This window comes from Pseudopipra pipra, chromosome 6 (genome assembly GCF_036250125.1).
Source record: "Pseudopipra pipra isolate bDixPip1 chromosome 6, bDixPip1.hap1, whole genome shotgun sequence".
In the NCBI taxonomy this organism is placed as follows: Eukaryota; Metazoa; Chordata; class Aves; order Passeriformes; family Pipridae; genus Pseudopipra; species Pseudopipra pipra.
In genome coordinates this window covers 11,193,042-11,211,604 of record NC_087554.1, presented here as the reverse complement: position 1 = coordinate 11,211,604, position 18,563 = coordinate 11,193,042, and the positions used below count along the sequence as shown (strand labels likewise).

The following is an 18,563-nucleotide window of genomic DNA, read 5'->3' as shown; positions in this document are numbered from 1 at the left end:
GACAGGCACGACCCTGCTCACAAACATTCTCTCTATTGACACAGGAGTTTGCTTCCTTCTTCTACATAATTTTCCTGAAGAACTGGAAAACTAAGAACAAGATCCTTGATACATGTAACATGCTTCATGAGAACACAGCCACCAGTGTGCAGACAGAGCACAGGCAAACCCCAAATCCTTAAGGTAACAACATTGAGGACTTGAAACCATACTTTTATTTCAAAACTCAAGTATGTGATACTATACAGTACAATACCAGCACACTTGTGCAAAATCTTACAATATTACAAATTTAAATATGATACACAAAAATAGTGCCCTTTTGAAATTCCATTTACTAGAAACATTTGTGCTGTGCAGGAAAAACAATAAATGTGTCTCGTTAAAGCAGAAAAATAAATATTGCACCTCAAGAAAACTATTTCAGTGTTAATAGCATAAATAATAGCTCTGTTTCTTGTTATCTGATGTGATCTTTGAACACAGAAGAGGTTGTTGGTTTTTTTTTCCAGATAAAGCAAACTAACATCCAACAAATAAAATGACATTTAGAATAGTTTTTGAGCTTAATCTAGATTCTTATTAAAAAAGGTGTTTTCATTAACTAACTGAAAAATATAAGCAAAACTATTTACTGTGCTGTTAGTCGTTGTGGTTTGTTATTTTTAGTGGACAGTTTGCTCAAAGTAGTTATAAAAAGAAGAATTTTTTTAAAAATAAACTTTATCTTCATTTTTGCACCCTCATTAAAATCTCTTGCCTCCTTCAGTAGATTCCCCAAAACAGGTAAAAACTTTGTGGCAAAATTACACTTGCCTTAGACATGCAAGTAGTTCAGTTCAAATCAGTACAACTCCTCATGGGAATTGGCCCTGGTGCACTAATTCCACAAAAAGGCAGTGTGCTGAATTTCAAGGGAGCATGGAGACCTCGTTCGCCCACTGACCAAAAAAGCTTTAGAACATGCTTAACATTAAGCAGTTTGAGAGTCCTGTTGATATCAATAAGTTTCTATGTGTACTTAAAATAAGCTGTTGGGCCCACATCAGTGCAGATGCAAATAAAAGTGAATTAATTCGATTATAGGCACTGATAATTATTTTTCTTCAATGCAGCCCACCATGTCCACAATCACATAATCAAATACGCTCCATAATTTCTGGCATAGGGAATTCTGAATATTCAGAACTATTTACCTTCAATTTTTAATGCCTTATTAAGCGTGTTATTTGTAAAGAATATTAAGTTAAAGAAGATGAATAAAGAAGTATTCAAAGAACAACTGACAAGTTTCTTCAAATACTGAAAGTATGTGAAATATCACAGTAGTTCTTCACAGTCAGATATTCTAACTGAACCAAACAGATTCCAAGTAATTTGCAAGAAACCTTCTTCTGTCTTATTCTTTACCAATTACAATTTTAGACCAAATTACACTTTCCCATTATCCTTTTTGAACTTCCTTAGGCACATTATTCCTCAATAATACAGACTTTAAAATACAAAACCTCCCTTCTAACTGCTTATAGACTCCCTCATTCCCCACCGCCCCTAAAAAAAAAGTGGTTATGGTCTGCTTTTTTTAATTTTTCATTTCTTTCTCTTTTCTATAAATGTCTCCTAAGAAACACGTGGCTAAAGATGTAACAAACAAAAATTCACTAGCAGGATATTCGTTACTAGTGGCAGACATGTGAATTAAATTGCTGACTGAGTTAGGAACCTGTTTTCTTTGATAATTAGCTTGAGGTTCAGTGTTTACACCAAAATAAAACAGGACAGTATTATCTGTGTTTGAACTGAAATTACAGTACTTCATAACACATTTATCCTTCAGTTGGTGAACAGACCTGCTTCTCAGCCAGGAAATGGCAGAAGAATGCAAGATATGAGTGCAATCAAGTGTCACACTGATTTTGATATTGTGGCTATAGCTGAGGAAAGACACAATTCACCTTCAGTCAGAAGTGACTTTCAGCAGGTACATAAGGTACACCCTCAGTGACACACATTTTGGTCTCAGCCCTAGGTGGTGGGGTTTTTACAGATAATGGCTTCAACCATTTTGGAATTGCTTATCCAAGAATTTCAGGCTTTCACATTCTTGTGTAAGAACTCACAACTCCCAGATAGGCAGAACTGCAAGAGATGAATCTCTCATGACCTGGCAGTTCAGCTTTGGAAGTGTATCGGATCATTTGGATACCTGGCATCAGGTTCTGAAAATGAACTACTAAAAACACACAGTGAGCTTTCTTAAGTCCTCACTGCTTCCCTGTCCTGATTCACGTAGGCACTGGTTGGGTTCTGGCTGTTGCAGAACTGTGTTCCTGCTGCAGACCTCAAAGAATATCTATCTCCAGTATTAGTAGGAGGGCAGAGTCCACTAAGTGTGATCACCTGTATACAGAGGTTTGAAGAGTTTTTGTTTTCTTTGTTCTTTTTTAATAAAGAATTCCCATGTCCAAGAGTGCTGTATTTTGGGCTTGGGCAGCTCGCCTAACCTTCCAAACAGCAACTACAGTTTTTGCTGTAACCAGTCCTGACTCTGAGTGTCATACAGAAATTCCTGCAAAGATGTCCCTTTGATATATCAGAAGTTCCCGGATTTATTTGATGATGTCACATGGACCCCATTTTAGGTTGAGTATTCCATTTTAAAAAAAGCAGCGGTGGTCCCATTCTTAAAGTATATCATAAAACACATTTAAGCATGTACTTAACATTCCATTTAAATAATCATACAGATAATTCCTCTTAAAATTACTCTATCAGCAAGGCATTTGGTCTAATAATATAATTAGATTCTTCCATAGAAGAACTTCTATTTCTACCCAATAATCATGAATAAGGAAATTAATTAGACTCTTAAACCTCAAAGGACTTAAATGCAATTAGTACTTCAACAATCAACAATAAATTCAGGAAATGCCAAGTAAAGCACTAACTGCAAATGCAGGTTTTATGATTTTCTTCAAAACATCAGTGTCCTGTGCAAATCATTCTTTTAAACATTTTGCTGGTTGCTCATTACTGCCACAACCTTATCATGATTCCACATTACTTTATTTGCATCAGTCAGTTACAACAAGAGGACTGACAGGATTATTCATCAGATTTTCATCTTGGCAAGATGTGTTCACCCTGCATCCCCAGACCTGGGGGTGTGGAGCAACTCTTGTCTGACAGCTCAGGTGTGACAGCCGTAGGGGTGACTAAGCACTACCTTTAACAACAGTGGGCTAATATGCAAACTTGCTCAGGTACCAGAAATCCGTGGTTGTTCCTTTATTATTCAGTGCGTTGCTCATGTCGAAATCCTGAGTTCCACCAGGAATACTGGTGGGCAGCAGAGCAGCTGGCCTTCCCTTCAGCTCCCTCTGACTTCTCATCGCAGGAGTTGTAGGAATGGTAGATTCCCAACACCACAGCAAAAATGATGATTGCAGCCACTACAAGCCATACCACGTTCCAGTGTTTGCACAGTTTGGGGTACAGTATATATAAATAATTAATGATGACTTCAAGTCTGCTGTAAAATTAAAAGAAAACTGTTATATATGCAAATTTATTATCTTAAGCTTTACAGTTTGAGAGGTTTCATAGATATATGGTGCACCATCTTTTTTTCCCAATAGAAACACCTTGTCAAAGAAGAAACAGACTGCAAAGTTCTTCTAAGGAGAGCTGTACACTCAGATATTCCAACTCAAACTATTCTATTGATTCAAAGAAACCTTTGAACAGTCTGAAAAGCACTTTTATTACAGCCGGGGAATGCAAAGGGTCTTTTTCCCCAATACCATAGCTTTTTATACAGTTTGAAAGTAGCAAGTTTAAAATTATCTATACACACACTCTTTTTGCAGTCTGCCTTATTTAAATGGACACTTAGTTTTACCTCCTATCTTACCATTATAGAGTAGTTACATAAAGTTTTATCATTTCAAACAGTTTCAGGTTCCCCACCCCTTTCTACATGCTAAAAAGCCTTCCCTATTCTCTAAGCTATTTTATCTTAATTGCCCACAGTTTGGGCAGAAACTTTTAGGCAGTTTTACATTTTGCAAAGTCACACTTACATAGCTAAATAGCTAAATTTTATTTCATTTTCTATTTCACTATGATATGATTTGAGTAATATTTGCAAGACTGTAAACTTCACTTCTATTTCTCCCACCTGTCTCAGAGCTTGATATGATGCAAAATCCTGCACTGTTCATACCTTGATCAACTAAATTAAACATTAGAACATGTCATAAACATTTCTTTCTGAGAGTGTCATGACTAGCGAGATGGCTGCCCTCTGAACATGGCTGAAGCCTCAAATCTACAGCTGTGTATAACCACAGTGCTTATGGAGTGGAAATGAATTCTTCCAGATCAAGTAAGGTTCCCTGCCTTAGCTTGGGATTGGACATACTACTTCCTTTGGCCAGCATTCCATTCGCCTCTAACTCAAAAGACTCGCTGCTTTTTGAACGCAGGAAGCAGCAAGTGTATTGAATTGGGTGGCAGAGCCACTGAGGAGACTCAGTAATGAACTGTGAGAAAAATGGAACATTTCAGGTGTGTTTTCCAGCTAGGCACCAAATGCTTCAGAGAAGACATGGAGCAGATGATTCAGAAGTCCCCAGTGCAGACAGAGAGCACTGGGTACAGAAGGGTGCAATGAGTGTGTCACTCCAGTGACAGGCAGGAACTCCAGCCTGGTGCTGCCCTGCTGCACTCACTCAGCTCCCAGAGGCAGCCAGCACCTGCCTGTCCAGGTCACAGCAAGCCCAACAGAGCTGAGGAGCTTGTCTTACTCTGCATTCAGCTTGTAGGTGACCCTTTGGGAATGACATACAGCACAAATTTGGGCATCAGATTCCTGAATTACAACCTCCATGAGACAATGCATGTCTACAGAGAGATACCTTCTGGCATCTAAAGAACTTTTCTGGAATGTTTCTTTACCTCAAATCAGAACCAAACCCCATTAAGATGAAGCATCTCGATGTCAACATACAATTTTAGCTGAAACAGTAAAATAAAAACTTGCATTTTGTAACTCCATTGTCTTGGAACATGCCTTTCTGTGAAAATACTGTTATTTGAAATATGCTTCTCTAGACGGCAGGAAAACATGTCAAGGTGATAGTATAAAACACTTGGTTGGGTACCACAAATAGAACAGAGTGGCCCCTCTTTTATGGACATATTACCCCACTGTCTCACCTGCTTTTCAGGTTTTTAATCTCATCTTCATTTTCACTTTCTTCATGTTCATCATGACTTTCTTTGGGTGTCTCTTCATCTTCTTCCTTCAGTTCTTGAAGTTCTTTGGTTTTCTTCAAGCCTTCCTGATAGCTTCAACACACAAAACATTTATTTCTTAGTCTAGCAGGCTGTACAAGCCTGATTTTATTTAATGAAAAATTAACTTTATGCTTTGATTCATGCAATAAAATAGAAGTAGCAGTGTTGCAGCACTTAGACAAGAGTAAAAATTAGCTGAAGACTGTGAGTACAGTACACAGACAGCCTTAATAGAGGATTATATAAGGGCTGATACAAAATTTATGATCTTGAATGAGAAAAAGAGGTTATAGTCCTCAACAGAGAACAACTTTTTTCTATTGTAAAGGAGTTGGTAAATATTTCTCTATTATTTTTCAATAATTTTGAACACACTCCAGATATTTCTTTTCCCCTGGAGAATAAATCAATGCTGAAGATAGATGGCATGCTGGATTCTGCAGGAGGGGATCAAAATTTTTGTCTCACTCTAAATCCTAGTACAGAGCTCTTTGCTTGGCATTCAGAAACAGATCCCAAAGTTGTTAATTGCCCCAAAACATGCTGTGTAAAGCACTTTGTGACACAAACAACACGACTACTGCAATGGTTGATTCTTACTCTTTACTCGTTTCCGTGTAGCCTTTTCAGAATAAATATTTCATAAGGCTGTTTTTGGATTATCTTGTCATGAAGCTGAGCACTATTGACATAAGAACACCCACCCAACTCAGAATCTCTGATATAACTGCTCTCCCACAGTTTGCCTTTCATTAATAAAGGATGAAAATCAACAGGTACCATGCAAATACAACGAGTGAAGCTCACTCACGTTATTTTCCACGTTGTTAAAATTATTACTGTCTTCTAGGAGCACCTTTCAGTTATGTCACTCATTTAAAATTGCATTTAAAAATAAATTTTAAAAACATATGCAGTAATCTGGTAGCACATATTTACAGACTCAGTTCACATAAAATATTCCCACCCTTTGTTATATGCTTCCTCTTCTATCTTGGCTTTAGTTTCAGGGCTGATCTCCTCCAACCCACTCTGTGACAGCACAGTAGAGGTTTCACAGTCAGGCTCTCCATTAGACTTTCCACTGCCAAGACAAAAGAAAAGACAAATAGAAAATAATGTCACTGAAATGTGTTGTATTTGGAGCACACTACAGTTTTGTGACTTGTGATTTGTCTTTTTTAATGTACAACAGAGAAATGAAATGTCTTTCAAAAGAAAAACTAAACATCAAGAAAAATATTAGTTTCAAAATGTTGTAATTTAAGAACAGTAATTACTATATTTCTAAGGTAATATGACTTGCACTTTGCTTCTTGTTTAAAAAAAAGCAAAAAACCCCTACATTTGTTTCCTGGCTCATCCATGGGATTTATTTGCTATTCTTGAAAACATTTCCATCAATTTTCCAAAAATCATCTTAGATATTTTGACCAGCTAAATAAGGGGAAAATAATAAAAATAATATCAAATACCAATTTAACAAAACATTGGTTTTATTTGCCTTTTAGCTACTCCCCTCTGCTGACTTTGTTTGCTGAACTGATGTGCAGGTGAAAAAAACCACAAACACATACATTTCTTTAGTCACTAAAACTTTTCTGAAGTAAAATGCTTTGAGCATTTAGCCTAAAGTTAAGCCATTTTATATTGCTCTCTTCCTGCAGTGTTCTCCTATCTTTGTTTATTTGATCTGGGACAAGGAGTTTAAGTGATTGAGATATAACAGCAAATCTATCAAAGTCCAGGTTTAATAAACTCAACTGGAACCCATTTCAACTTCTAGAATCCAACCTTTTTTGTAGGCCTTATTTTTTGGGCACTAAAATTGACACCATCTGTGGGTGATGGATTTTCTCTTAAGAAAGAAGTCATATTAACAGGAGACATTATTTTCACTTGGACTTTAAACAAATAATGATTATAAGCTCAGTTTAGTTCTGAGATGCTGCTTGTAAACTTGACCATGAAAAGAAAAATATGATGGTGACATGGTAAAATACAGTTACCAGATCATGAATCAGCCTAAGCTGATGTTGTGTCACTGATTTCAATACCTCATGTCTTGGTTTAGGAATGACAGAAACGATCCAATTATCATTTCATACTAGGATTTAATAGGTAAGGAGATGACCTAGACAACTCACTTTTCTAGAAGTGCTGGCAGAGCAGGACTAGATGTTAGGCTGCTCCTTCCATTACTAGGTGATTCAGACTGTAAGTAAAACACAGCAACAAATGTTATATCCATTAATAAATTTCAAATGAGTGTTCAATAAAATGACAAAGTCAATGTGCTGCTTAGGTTTTCCTCCCACACTCACGAGCAAAGTGTCTTTAATACGGAGCTTCCAAATTTACCACAGTAAACAAGGGACTTGCACACTAAGAATTTTCTCCAAAATACATTGATCACTGAATAGTATAATTACTTTATTTTATCTCTCCTATTATCTGAAGAACATTAATAGCTGAGTTTTCTAAAGGAAATTTTAAACAAAACCAAATCATAATAAACCATGGCAAACAAACACAGTTCCTGGAACAATTGACTCTGAGGACATAATAACTAAATTGCACAAACAGATGCTTTTCTTAAAACTAAAATGGATTTAGCTTCTCAGCAAACCCCCTCATTTAAATAAACCTGCATTTTTAACATTTTTAACTGCATAACTTACAGGTTATGTCCCATCATAGCTCATCTCTGAACAGTTAGTATGCCTTGCAGTTTTCCTCTAAAGCATTTATATGCATTCATTATGTTCAAATTAGATTATCATTTGATTTATTAAAGTTTTATAAATAAACAGCCAACACAGAGGCTGAGGACTTCACTAATCCCAGATCATCACAGAACTTCTAAATTTGCACCACATACATTTCTGTACATTGATTACACGTGTTTCTGTTTAGTGTTCTGTGGTTTCTAGTTAAAATTCCTCTCCTACATTGGACACCTATTTTCACAACTTCTTTCCTGTATGTTACTACAGATGAAAAGGTAAATTGCCTCACTAATGTGCAATGCCTCTGAATCACCAGCCCTCCCTATTCAGCAGTTTCTAAAATGATCATTTAAGGAGGTAGATTCTGAAGGCACATGTCCCTTCCAAATAGAAACTGCCTCTGTCCACCCCCTTCACTAGGATGGAGTCAAAACAAGTTAAACCAATGAAAGGGCTTCCATTTTTTAGTAACTGTGGCTTGGCTGTATGTAAAAGTAATTTAGCCAAAAAATAGTACCTTTAAAATATGGGGTTTACTTACCAGGGATGGCATTGAAGGTATAGGTGAAGCTGTTGGTGACTGACCAGGAATGTTCAAGGAGTTAAACTTAGGAACAACCGCAACACTGACTCTCCTCCGAGGCATATTCTGTGAGGAACAACAATTTATGTTTTGTTTTTTTTTTTAACACAGCAAGACAGACTGCAGAACAATTCTGTAGGTTAACAGGTGTGGAAAAGATGTAGGTTAATGTCTCTTAGGGAAAAGGAGAGTTGGGGACAAAATGAAGATGAACAGATGCTAGGTTGTGGTTTTCCCCAGAAATTCCTCTAGTATGATTTGCTGTGGCAAGTGCTTAGTGTGAAATGAGTGTGGTACAGGGATGCTGCTCTTTTTCTTCCATACTGAAAGCCCAGTAGAGTAAGTCACACAACAGATGTGGTCTGAGCTGATATGGTCAGCTCTTATTATATGCCATTATCTTTGAATAAATCAGATGTATAACGACACTGGGGAAGGTGCTGGTGTCACAATGACTGGAAAATAATGAAGGTGCACATGAAACTCTTATCTTGCCATGTACCCATTCTGATATCCTGTATCCACTATGATATATTGATTACATCTAAACCTACTAATCATAACTTACAGAACCAACAATACCCACTCCTTCCACAGGAATGTCCTGTGAACATCCCCTTCTCCCCCACCCTTGAGTTGTTAGATACCACCATGTGACACTGCTTTACATTTCCCAAGGATCATGAGCATTCTTTATATGACAAACACCTGTAAGCTATAGACAATATATTTGAGCTCAAGTACAGATCACTTTAGGTTTTGCTGTCATTTGGTAAGTAGCTAAATGCTTCAACCTATAAAATCTATGTAAAATCTGTGCTTCCAACTGAGTAAAAACATCAAAACAGAGCATCTAACAGCTTTGTTTCAGTGCAAATCCAAACACTTCTGGTCAAGACAACTTTACAGGAAAGGAGTTAAACACAGATTTAGTAAATACATAGGAGGAGTCACCTACTCCACGATCCTGGTTCTAGACTAAACCAACTGTACCTATTCATTAATGACAGTTTTATTTAATTTACTGCCACAAAACTACACAGGGGAGTCTTCAGCCATCTTAGGCAGACCATTTTAGTGTTTTGGGGTTTTCTCCCCCCTCTTTATTACTTGGGCTTGTCCTTCTTAAATTTAATCTTTTTTTGGGACTTCTGTTTCAACTTATCTGGTTCTCATTCTGAAATCCAGTGTTGCCCTTAGCAGGCTCTGTCCTCTAATTCTTTATATCCAACACTCAGAGGTGGCAGGAATAAATTAAATCTAAGGAACTACAACCTAAACAAACAAAAATATGAAAATAAACAGTAGACTGAGTATAATGCCTCTGACCACCAAATTTCCTAATGGCCTCACTGGGACTCATATCTCACAAATCACTGGTTGTTTTAGCAAGTTTTGTAATAAACTTTATCTCCAACACTTGGAATTTTTTCAGAAATGAAACACTGGACATGTTGAAGCTACTAGTGGGTCAAGCAAAAACAATCTGAGATGGTCTCTCACTCTGAATACTTTGTCAAATCAAACAAGATACTTTGATGCTAACTGAAAAATGAGCCCCACTTACAAAATAACTGCTCCCACCTAAGGTGCTCTGACCATGTTAGAATTCTTAAGATAATGGAAATGTTGTGGTCATGGAATCCTGAACCATATGGTAAGTTTTGATCCCATGTTCAGTTTTCTCACTGAGGAACCAGAACAAAGCACAGGACCTAAGCCATTCTCTGGAGCACGGGTAGACAAAGACATTTCACTACCCTAAATGCTCACTTTTTTAAATATTGTAGAATTACCTTTCCAACAGTAAGAGACATGGATCTAGATGAACGAGGCACTCCATCTTCTACATAGAAAAAAGATAAAAACCAGCCTTAGACTATATGAGTATCTATAAATACTAATAGAGCCTTTGCTTGTATTTCAAACTCAGATACAGTATATTTATACAAGGTCTGTAGTGACCACATATTTATCTGTCATGCAGTTCTGATCTCAGCTTCACCTGCAGAAGAAATTTGAAATAATTGCAAAAATCAAACCATTAGTATCTTTACTGAGATCAGGCAAAAGGCCACTATCTACTTCCACATACAGATACTTGCAAAATAAAATACTTATATTTCAGTTTCCAGCACAGAAAAGACAAGGTTGCAAAAAAAAAAAAAGTTTTAAATAATGAAATTTTGCCATTATCCATCACCTTTGCATTAAAATTGCACAGGCTATGTGCATGTGAAAGAGGCCAATGAAAATGTCATTGAATCTCATCAGAATCTGGTAAGTGAAAGTGATTGCAAATTACTGTAGTATAGCATCAAGTATGGTTCATATGAAACACTTGAACTTATTTCTCCAACTTTTTTAAATCTACTCCTCTACATCAGAACTTCATGAATAGGCTTCATGGTGCTTCACTTTTAATCATTAAGAGCACCAATATCTCCCTGTATAGAGGCAAGACAAACCCTTAAATTTTAATTTTTTTTTACCAGATGCACCATAGCTTCTGCTAGAATTCTGATTGGCAAGTTTCTTGAACTCCATTAGTTCAGCATGATCCTTTTCATATGTTCTTTTCAGATTTTCCACATACTGCATCATTACTTCTGTTGCCTTTGACATGCGTTTCTCCTAAGGAAGAAAAGAAAGAAATACCCAGTTAAAACTCTACATGCCTCCAACAAATCATTTGCCTTTATATCTATGCTCCCTGTCAGGGCTAAATCTGGAATAGCTGTTCTTTAAGAAATATTGGTACCTCCACAACTAATTCCTAAGCTAGTTAAAGACAAATGCACATGCATTCATACATATTTCACAGAATATCATAATTTATGTTGACATGTACTTATACAGCCTGCCTGTGTGCCCATCTGATTAGTTATGTGGCATGCTACATTGGTTTTCAAACCCTCAAGGGTCTTAGTCACTGGCATCAGTCTGGTTGCTTAAAAGGGAACAGTCTTGAACCTGGGTGGATATTGCTGTGTTCTCATTTATACTCGCTCTGTTCTTATACTCTTTATAGTTGTCTGACTGAGCCACTGCCCAAGGCAGGTGACTGAACTGGATGAGCTTTTTGACCCAGAAAGGTTTTCTTACTAGTGCTGCACTGATTTGAGATAAGTTTCATGTGATGCAGCTGTAGTTCTGAATAATGCATTCAGAATAATGTTGTTATTGTACAGATGTTGAACAGCTTAATGGGTAACCTTTTTCTGTTTGACTCTTATTTCCAGACTGAAATGGTGTCTTATCTGACGCTGCAATAAACGTCTTTAATCTGTCAAAAGGGCAAATAAAACTCAAAAGGGCGAGTGTAACCTCTAGCTATGGCTGAAAAAGAGAGAGAGGGAACAAGTGCAGGTGGGATACAGGTTAAACACCAGGATGTTCCTACCTGGCGAACGGCTCCGACCATCTCGGCGCGACTCGACAGCCTGGCAGCCAAACGCCGCAGGACAGCAATGTCCTCCAGCAGCTTCTGGTAAGCTTCCCTGTGCTCATAGTGGTGCCACAGGTGAGCTGAGGACTGGAGAGGAAATACATAAGATTTATCATCATGTCTTGCCACTTCTAGTTTTCAAATGAAGTAGCCAGAGCCACAAAAAGGGGTACAAATGTCTAGGCAGAACCAGCCATGGACAGAGTGGCCCCAAAGGAATGCCAGCACTACCACCACAGATGACCTAGAGAGTGCTGCTGCTGTTTCAGGAGTTAAAGAGGGCTCAGCACATTTGCAACACTCTCCCTCCTGAAATTTGTCCTGAATCGTGCCTCACTGCCTGTGCACTTTACAGATGACAAGTTTATTTGAACTAGCACTTAAAAATCACTCCTGAAGCACAAACATTTTAATTCCCTGGGCACAGGGTGTTAAGAAGGACATGCATCTCCTTTCAGTGTCATGATACTCCACCTTCATTTGGAACATGAGATATTATAGTCTCAAGAATTCCAGATGTAAAAGAATAATTAAAAAAATAACATAGCCTGTAAATCAAATGGCAATTGCAATTTCTGAACCTCTTTTTGTCAGTCAATAGGCACATCTATTCACTGGATTAATACTGTCACTTTGACAGCACAGATTAACACTGGAAAGCATCAAAGCATATAAATTCCTTGGGATTGGTTCCCAAAAGCAAGAATGCATTTAGATGTTTTATTAGCCAAAGCCTTAGAGAATATCTCTTCACTGAATACATTTTCTGTTCACAGAGAAATTTGTTATGAGACAACCCTATACAATTTAGTTCAGTCTTACAGGCAGACTTTGTCATGCTGCATGATTTCTATATTCTAAAGGAGCATTTTTAGGATGGAATAGTTTTGGCAATGAGGTTGTTTTAAGTAATTAATCGCTGTGCCGCTGTCCACATATTTTCCCTCTGTCCAGCTGCAATGTCCCCTAGTTCTCTGCAACCCCTCACTTGTATTGCTGCAAGAGTAAGTCAAGGAGTTGAAATGATGTGAGAAAAGAATAACCTTTCCTCCTCTTTTTCTCCCCTGCCTCAAAAGAAGGGAGGTAAGTATCTTTTAAGTAGAGTTGTTTCAGAAATTGCATTTATAGTGCGAACCTTTGGTGTAGAAACACAGCCAACAGACTGATGAATCTGGCACAACAACAATTGCAGCCACAAAAATTTTTTTACACTAATTTATCATGGAAGCTTCTTTGATAATAAATTGCAACCAAAATTTGACTGCAAGAACCAAGAAAGCATAAGGGAAGAATCTGTCTGAGAAAAATCATGCACAGAATTTCAGATTTTCCATTTTTTTCCTTGGCAGCTGTAAGCTGCTTATTTTCTTGAACAAATCAAAGTTCATGTAGATCAGCTTTCTCTGGAAGTTAGGTTTTTGAATAACAAACATCAGTTATCACCAGATTGATTAAAAGAATCAGAAAGACTGGTAAAACTGTCATTGAGCCATATAACTTATGCCTGCCCTACAGAAATGAAGATAACCTCTCAATGAGATTGGAACAAGTCTGGGTCTAATATGATAAAGATTACAGAGAAATGATCACTAAATTTAATTGCTTGTTAGTTTATTCCACTGTATAGAACAAAAGCTTTCGTAGGAATGGCAGTTTCCACTCGGTTATAAATTACATAAAAAAGCCTGTAAAAGCCAGGCTGTAGTGTGTGAACTGCACAGAGGAAGAAAAAGTAATCACATCTGTCCCATGCTGGCAACGTGGTCCTTGGTGCCTAATAAGGGATTCTTAAGAGAAATACACAGCAAACCTAACAGACATTTTTTCAGTCTGAAAATCCTGAGATTTAATAGGTTGTTTTTGCTTGCTCTTTACGAAGAGAACAGAGGGAAGAGCAGCAAGACATTCAAAACATCTGGGGTTTTTTTTCCCAGAACAATTAATCTGGAAATGCAGATTTGAAATTACAGATGAAAAGATGTAAGTATCTTTTTGATATTATGCTTTCTTACCTGATGACGTACTTGATAATGTAAATTGGAGAAATATATGTTTTCCTCACTATTTCTCATAAGAATGGCAACACCTCCTTGTAATGTGCAAACTGGGTCTACATCTTTCATTTAGCAGCATGACATCTAACCATCCCTTCCCTTTTCTGCACAGAAACATGTGCAGCACATAGGTTGATACATCTCAGAGATATACTTGTCATTTCAGTTAGAAAATGCAGAGAAAGCTGGCAGGAAGGGCTGAAAACTGCTGCTATAAAGGAACATCAGGGACAGCTGGAATAGAAGTGTATTCAGGCCCAAAACCTGATCCTGAGGGTACATGTATTCCCTAAGTAATCCTCACTGTTTCCTTTCCTGTACCACCTTCTTGTATCTGCATCTTTCAAGTTGCAAATGTCAGGACTCAGGTTTCAGACCATTTCAGAACTGACCAGCAAATTTATAGTATTTATTGCCAGATGTAGGGTAACATCCTCTATGCCTTTCCAGCAATGCTGGCCCACTGTGGCAGAAAATGCTCTCTCTCCTGTCGGGTGGCAGGCAGCTCACAGTAAGGAGCTCAAGCAGCAGAAAATGAAGTTTTGGGGCTGAATTTACAGTACATGTAAGAAATAATAGTCATGCATATTTCCAATGTGTGTGCACTTCCATGGACATTACAGTTCAGGAAAAGAATTCCTCTTGTTTTCTTACCGTAATGGCTGCTTTAAAGTTTTCCAGTTCCTTCTCAGCATTCTCTTCTGTAAGATTTCTCTCTCTCTCTGCTTGGTTAATTCTAGATTCCAACGTGTAACTATCATTTCTAAAGGCCAAGGAAAGTTGTACAAATACATTCTGTTTGGATTAAAAAAAAGGCACTTTTTCAATAAGTCTCACAGCAATGTGATTTCCAATAACAGTTTATGAATAGGTATGTGTTTAACAAACTTCGGTGCTTAAATAAGTACTGAAACGGAAAACTGAAGATATTTTTGAAAATTATTTTGTTTCAAAAGTCACTTCTATTTACTTCCACTAAATTATGAGTAAATGTGCTATTGCCTCTTTTCCTGAATGTTTTTCTGGGAGCTCAGTAGAGCAGAGACACGATGAAGGAAGTAGCCTACCAGAAGCACCAGAATCACAATGGATCTGTTTTCTAGCTGGACTTCCTCCAAGGGTCCCCAAGGTTTTTAAACAGATAGTCTGTGCAGAGGAAGTGCAGAGATGAGCTCAGCATTAGCATTGTTTTACCTCAGGGATAAACACCTACCATTGAGGCCAGCAAAAGATTAAGTGCTAACGTTTTTATTCTCTTGCACCCTGCTTTTAAAGATTGTTTCTTTCTTCACCAGACATGTTATTTCTTAGGATTAATACTTTGCAAAGCACAAGGCACCAATAGTTCCATGTATCTATGTAAATAAAGATCATTTTCTTGACTGGTATATCAAAAAGAAAAAGAAACAAAGCCTGCAAGCTAAAGAGCAACCTGCAAACAAAATTATTGGCTTAAACTGAGAAAGCAAAAACTATGTAAACTAACAGTAAGATGTTATTAAAAACTGCCCCAAAGCTCCTATTGGCCAATAAAAATGCAATTTAACTTGTTTAGTTTCTGTTCCCATTTAATCTCAATTTTTTCACTACTTTATGTATATATTATAATAATTTCCAAAATGAATGCCTATTTCATTATGAAAAACGCACATACAAATGTTTTGCTTATTCCTACTCTGTCTTTTTACAGTTCATGTTGCTCTTCTTTCACAAAGTCATTATGTTGATTGAGGTCAAAATGTTTTTTTTTTCTGAGAAATATTTTTTTGGGAAAAAGAATCATCCCATTACCTTGTTCTAATAACGACCCTTAGACTTACAGTAACCACTTAAAATTGAAGCATATGCCCAAAATAATTAGTTGAGGAACATACTTACCTCAACTTCTTTTTCAGTAAGTGGAGGGGAGCTAGAAATAAAAGCAAAAAAATCACATTTTAATGTGTTTTGTCTCTAAAACCAAAGCTATTCTAATATTTGATTGAAAAGAACAATGTAACATATGCTTGAGGTTTATGAGTTTTCCACTACATTTCAGTATTGATTACAATCAAGCAGTGCTCTCTCTGAACTTCTTCACCTTGTGCATTCATTTACATAAAATATTGTATATAACAGTTCCTTCATGACAAATGTTAAATATTTATTTCATTGACACAGAGGACACTTATTGACTGTTTCAAATGACTGAAGGCCTCTGGCATTTTTGGAACAAAAACACTTGGGTGAATGTAGGAATTAGTTTTGGCCAAATATTTTTTGCATTGTTTTAATGTCTTGCAAAGCCCAAATCAGTGAATTTGCAAGCGAGTCTTTCAACTACATTTGCAAAACAAACTCAATTTCCCCGAAAAATTGTCACCTGCAGAAAAATTGCAGAATTCTTACCTGCCCCAATTCTACCATGGGTAAGCATTATCTGCCCTGATTATTTTTCTGGGGGAGAGAAATACCAATGCTTTCAACATGAATTTATACCTGCAGCAGCAATCCTGGAAGCCAGGAGTGGAAAAATCCGTATTAAAATCTACTTGTAACAGGAAATTTAGGTTTCAGACTTTGTATGTAGAGTTTACAAACTGATTTTAAAAGTTGGCTGGTTACTGGAAGCTGGTGCCCTCTTCAAAATTTTTCAGAAAATCCATGTTGCACATTTTAAGATGCAGAGATTTATCTACTTGTGTGGACCTCTATGAATGGAACTCCATAAAGGGAGTTCACTGGAACCCATTAGTGTTCCTTCTCCCGGATGATCTTTCCACTTCTAATGAGCTTTTACCTTCCTGGAAGCGATTTGTGCACGCGGAGTTTTCGCAGCAATACATCAGGAATGCTGGGCATGACATCAGAGCTATTCTTTGGCTCTTCCTCTTCAGTGGGGGAAGGGAGAGGTGAAGGGCCTGAAGACATTTTCAGATTAAAAAAAAAAAAAATATGTTATTTGAAAAGTCATGCATTAACTATTAAAAGTCATCTCAGAGGCAAATAGGACCTCTTAGCTTAACTGTGTCCTTTTTAAAATCAGTGAGGCTTCCACCCAACTCTACTGGGAGCAATACTGAACAAAAAGTAAAGGTCTATCCCTTCATGCAGAATGTTACTTCCTCTATTGCATGTGGTGATACATCACTCATCCCTCCTTTACTGCTAAAGATTCCGTGTCTTCCTCTTGAGGAGTGAAAACAAAAGTAATCTGCAAAATCGTCATTGAAAAACTGAAGTAATATGTGCTCTGACAGTCTCTAAGGCACTGAAAAATAATTTTTGTATTAGTATTTTTCCTAGAGTTCAAACTGAATGCAGATTCAGCACTTGAACTTCTAACCTAATGTTTTGCATTTGTGCTTTACATCATTTCTGGAATATTTGACGTGAGATTTTCTAGGACAATGCTGTCATTTCCTCAGGCTTTAAATGCCACCTACCAAGATAAAGTCTAGTGTAATGTACTATACTAGAGATTTTGTGCACCATTTATGGTAATGAATTACAACATGCACTCATTTCATTGCATGTTCATTGAAACATGACATAAAGATTATCCTTACTTTCTCTACTTCTATCACTTTCATAAGGACCGAGTATGGCTCAAACTTTTTTTTTTTTAATTCATATTACTTAGCTTTTGCATTTTAATTTTATTTAATTTTATATATAATGATTCCCTTCTCTCCTCCTATCTTGCCAGAATTTACTGAAGGACCTTCCTGTAGGAAAGGCAGGTTCCCCAGTTTGAATCTCAGACTTGGGAAGGTAACTTTGTACATGTCTGCTTTTCATTAGGTGTAACAGAAAGATTCTTAGACTTGCAAAACAAATAGTGTGAAAAAGCTCACATTTTATAAATGTGGAGAGCATGAATGTCAGAAAAAAATGGGAGATTCTTTCTAGCTACATTTTAGTTATGTGCTTTATATTTCCTTTATATTAAAAAATTCCAGTATTGTCTTAAGAACAGTCATGTGTTTCCCCATGAAATGCAGCCTGACACCACAGTGTCTCCAGATGTAATTTATTGCACTTATCTAAACTTCTGGAGATGCAAAGTTGTGTTTACTCAGATGATCACAATAACTTGACATTGATAGAAAACATCATGGAGACAGTATATTGGATTAATAACAGTAATAATGAAGTATCTGGCTATTTTCTACTCTTTAAACAGAATTACTACTCCAGCTAAAAAGCATAAGATGGCTTTTATGACAATGTAAGGAAGTCTCCCTAAAAAATGAACTAAGGATTTGATCCCTCGCTTGTTTTCCCCACTGAGGACAAAGAGTTGACCCTTAATGTTCTGTCTATCATTTAGATAAGTTACTGGACTCTAAAAAAACTTGTGATGCTCATGAGATCTTGGCTGGAAAGCTGGATAAAATAATGCTTAGCTTTTCATAATGTTTTGCTCACAGCTTTCAAACCTGAAAAAAATTATCCAACGGGCTGGT

The 18,563-nt window shown here is 37.0% G+C and overlaps 1 protein-coding gene across 13 annotated transcripts in view; it reads right to left on the bottom strand.

Moving 5' to 3' along the window:
- Nucleotides 1-197: 197 nt before the first annotated feature.
- The window catches only part of IRAG1 (inositol 1,4,5-triphosphate receptor associated 1), a 79,887-nt gene continuing 61,521 nt past the window's right edge, over nt 198-18,563 (bottom strand). For 12 of the 13 annotated variants that reach the window (XM_064657312.1, XM_064657316.1, XM_064657314.1 and 9 more), the window contains 11 exons: nt 16,895-17,015; nt 15,994-16,024; nt 14,770-14,910; nt 12,017-12,148; nt 11,106-11,247; nt 10,410-10,459; nt 8,572-8,679; nt 7,449-7,516; nt 6,269-6,385; nt 5,221-5,352; nt 198-3,532 (listed from right to left, as the gene is read on the bottom strand). In XM_064657312.1, the coding sequence (XP_064513382.1) occupies nt 3,292-3,532; nt 5,221-5,352; nt 6,269-6,385; nt 7,449-7,516; nt 8,572-8,679; nt 10,410-10,459; nt 11,106-11,247; nt 12,017-12,148; nt 14,770-14,910; nt 15,994-16,024; nt 16,895-17,015 (1,283 nt within the window). In that variant the 3' untranslated portion in view covers nt 198-3,291. The remainder of the gene's footprint in view (nt 3,533-5,220; nt 5,353-6,268; nt 6,386-7,448; nt 7,517-8,571; nt 8,680-10,409; nt 10,460-11,105; nt 11,248-12,016; nt 12,149-14,769; nt 14,911-15,993; nt 16,025-16,894; nt 17,016-18,563) is intronic. The other variant, XM_064657321.1, reaches the window with a different exon arrangement.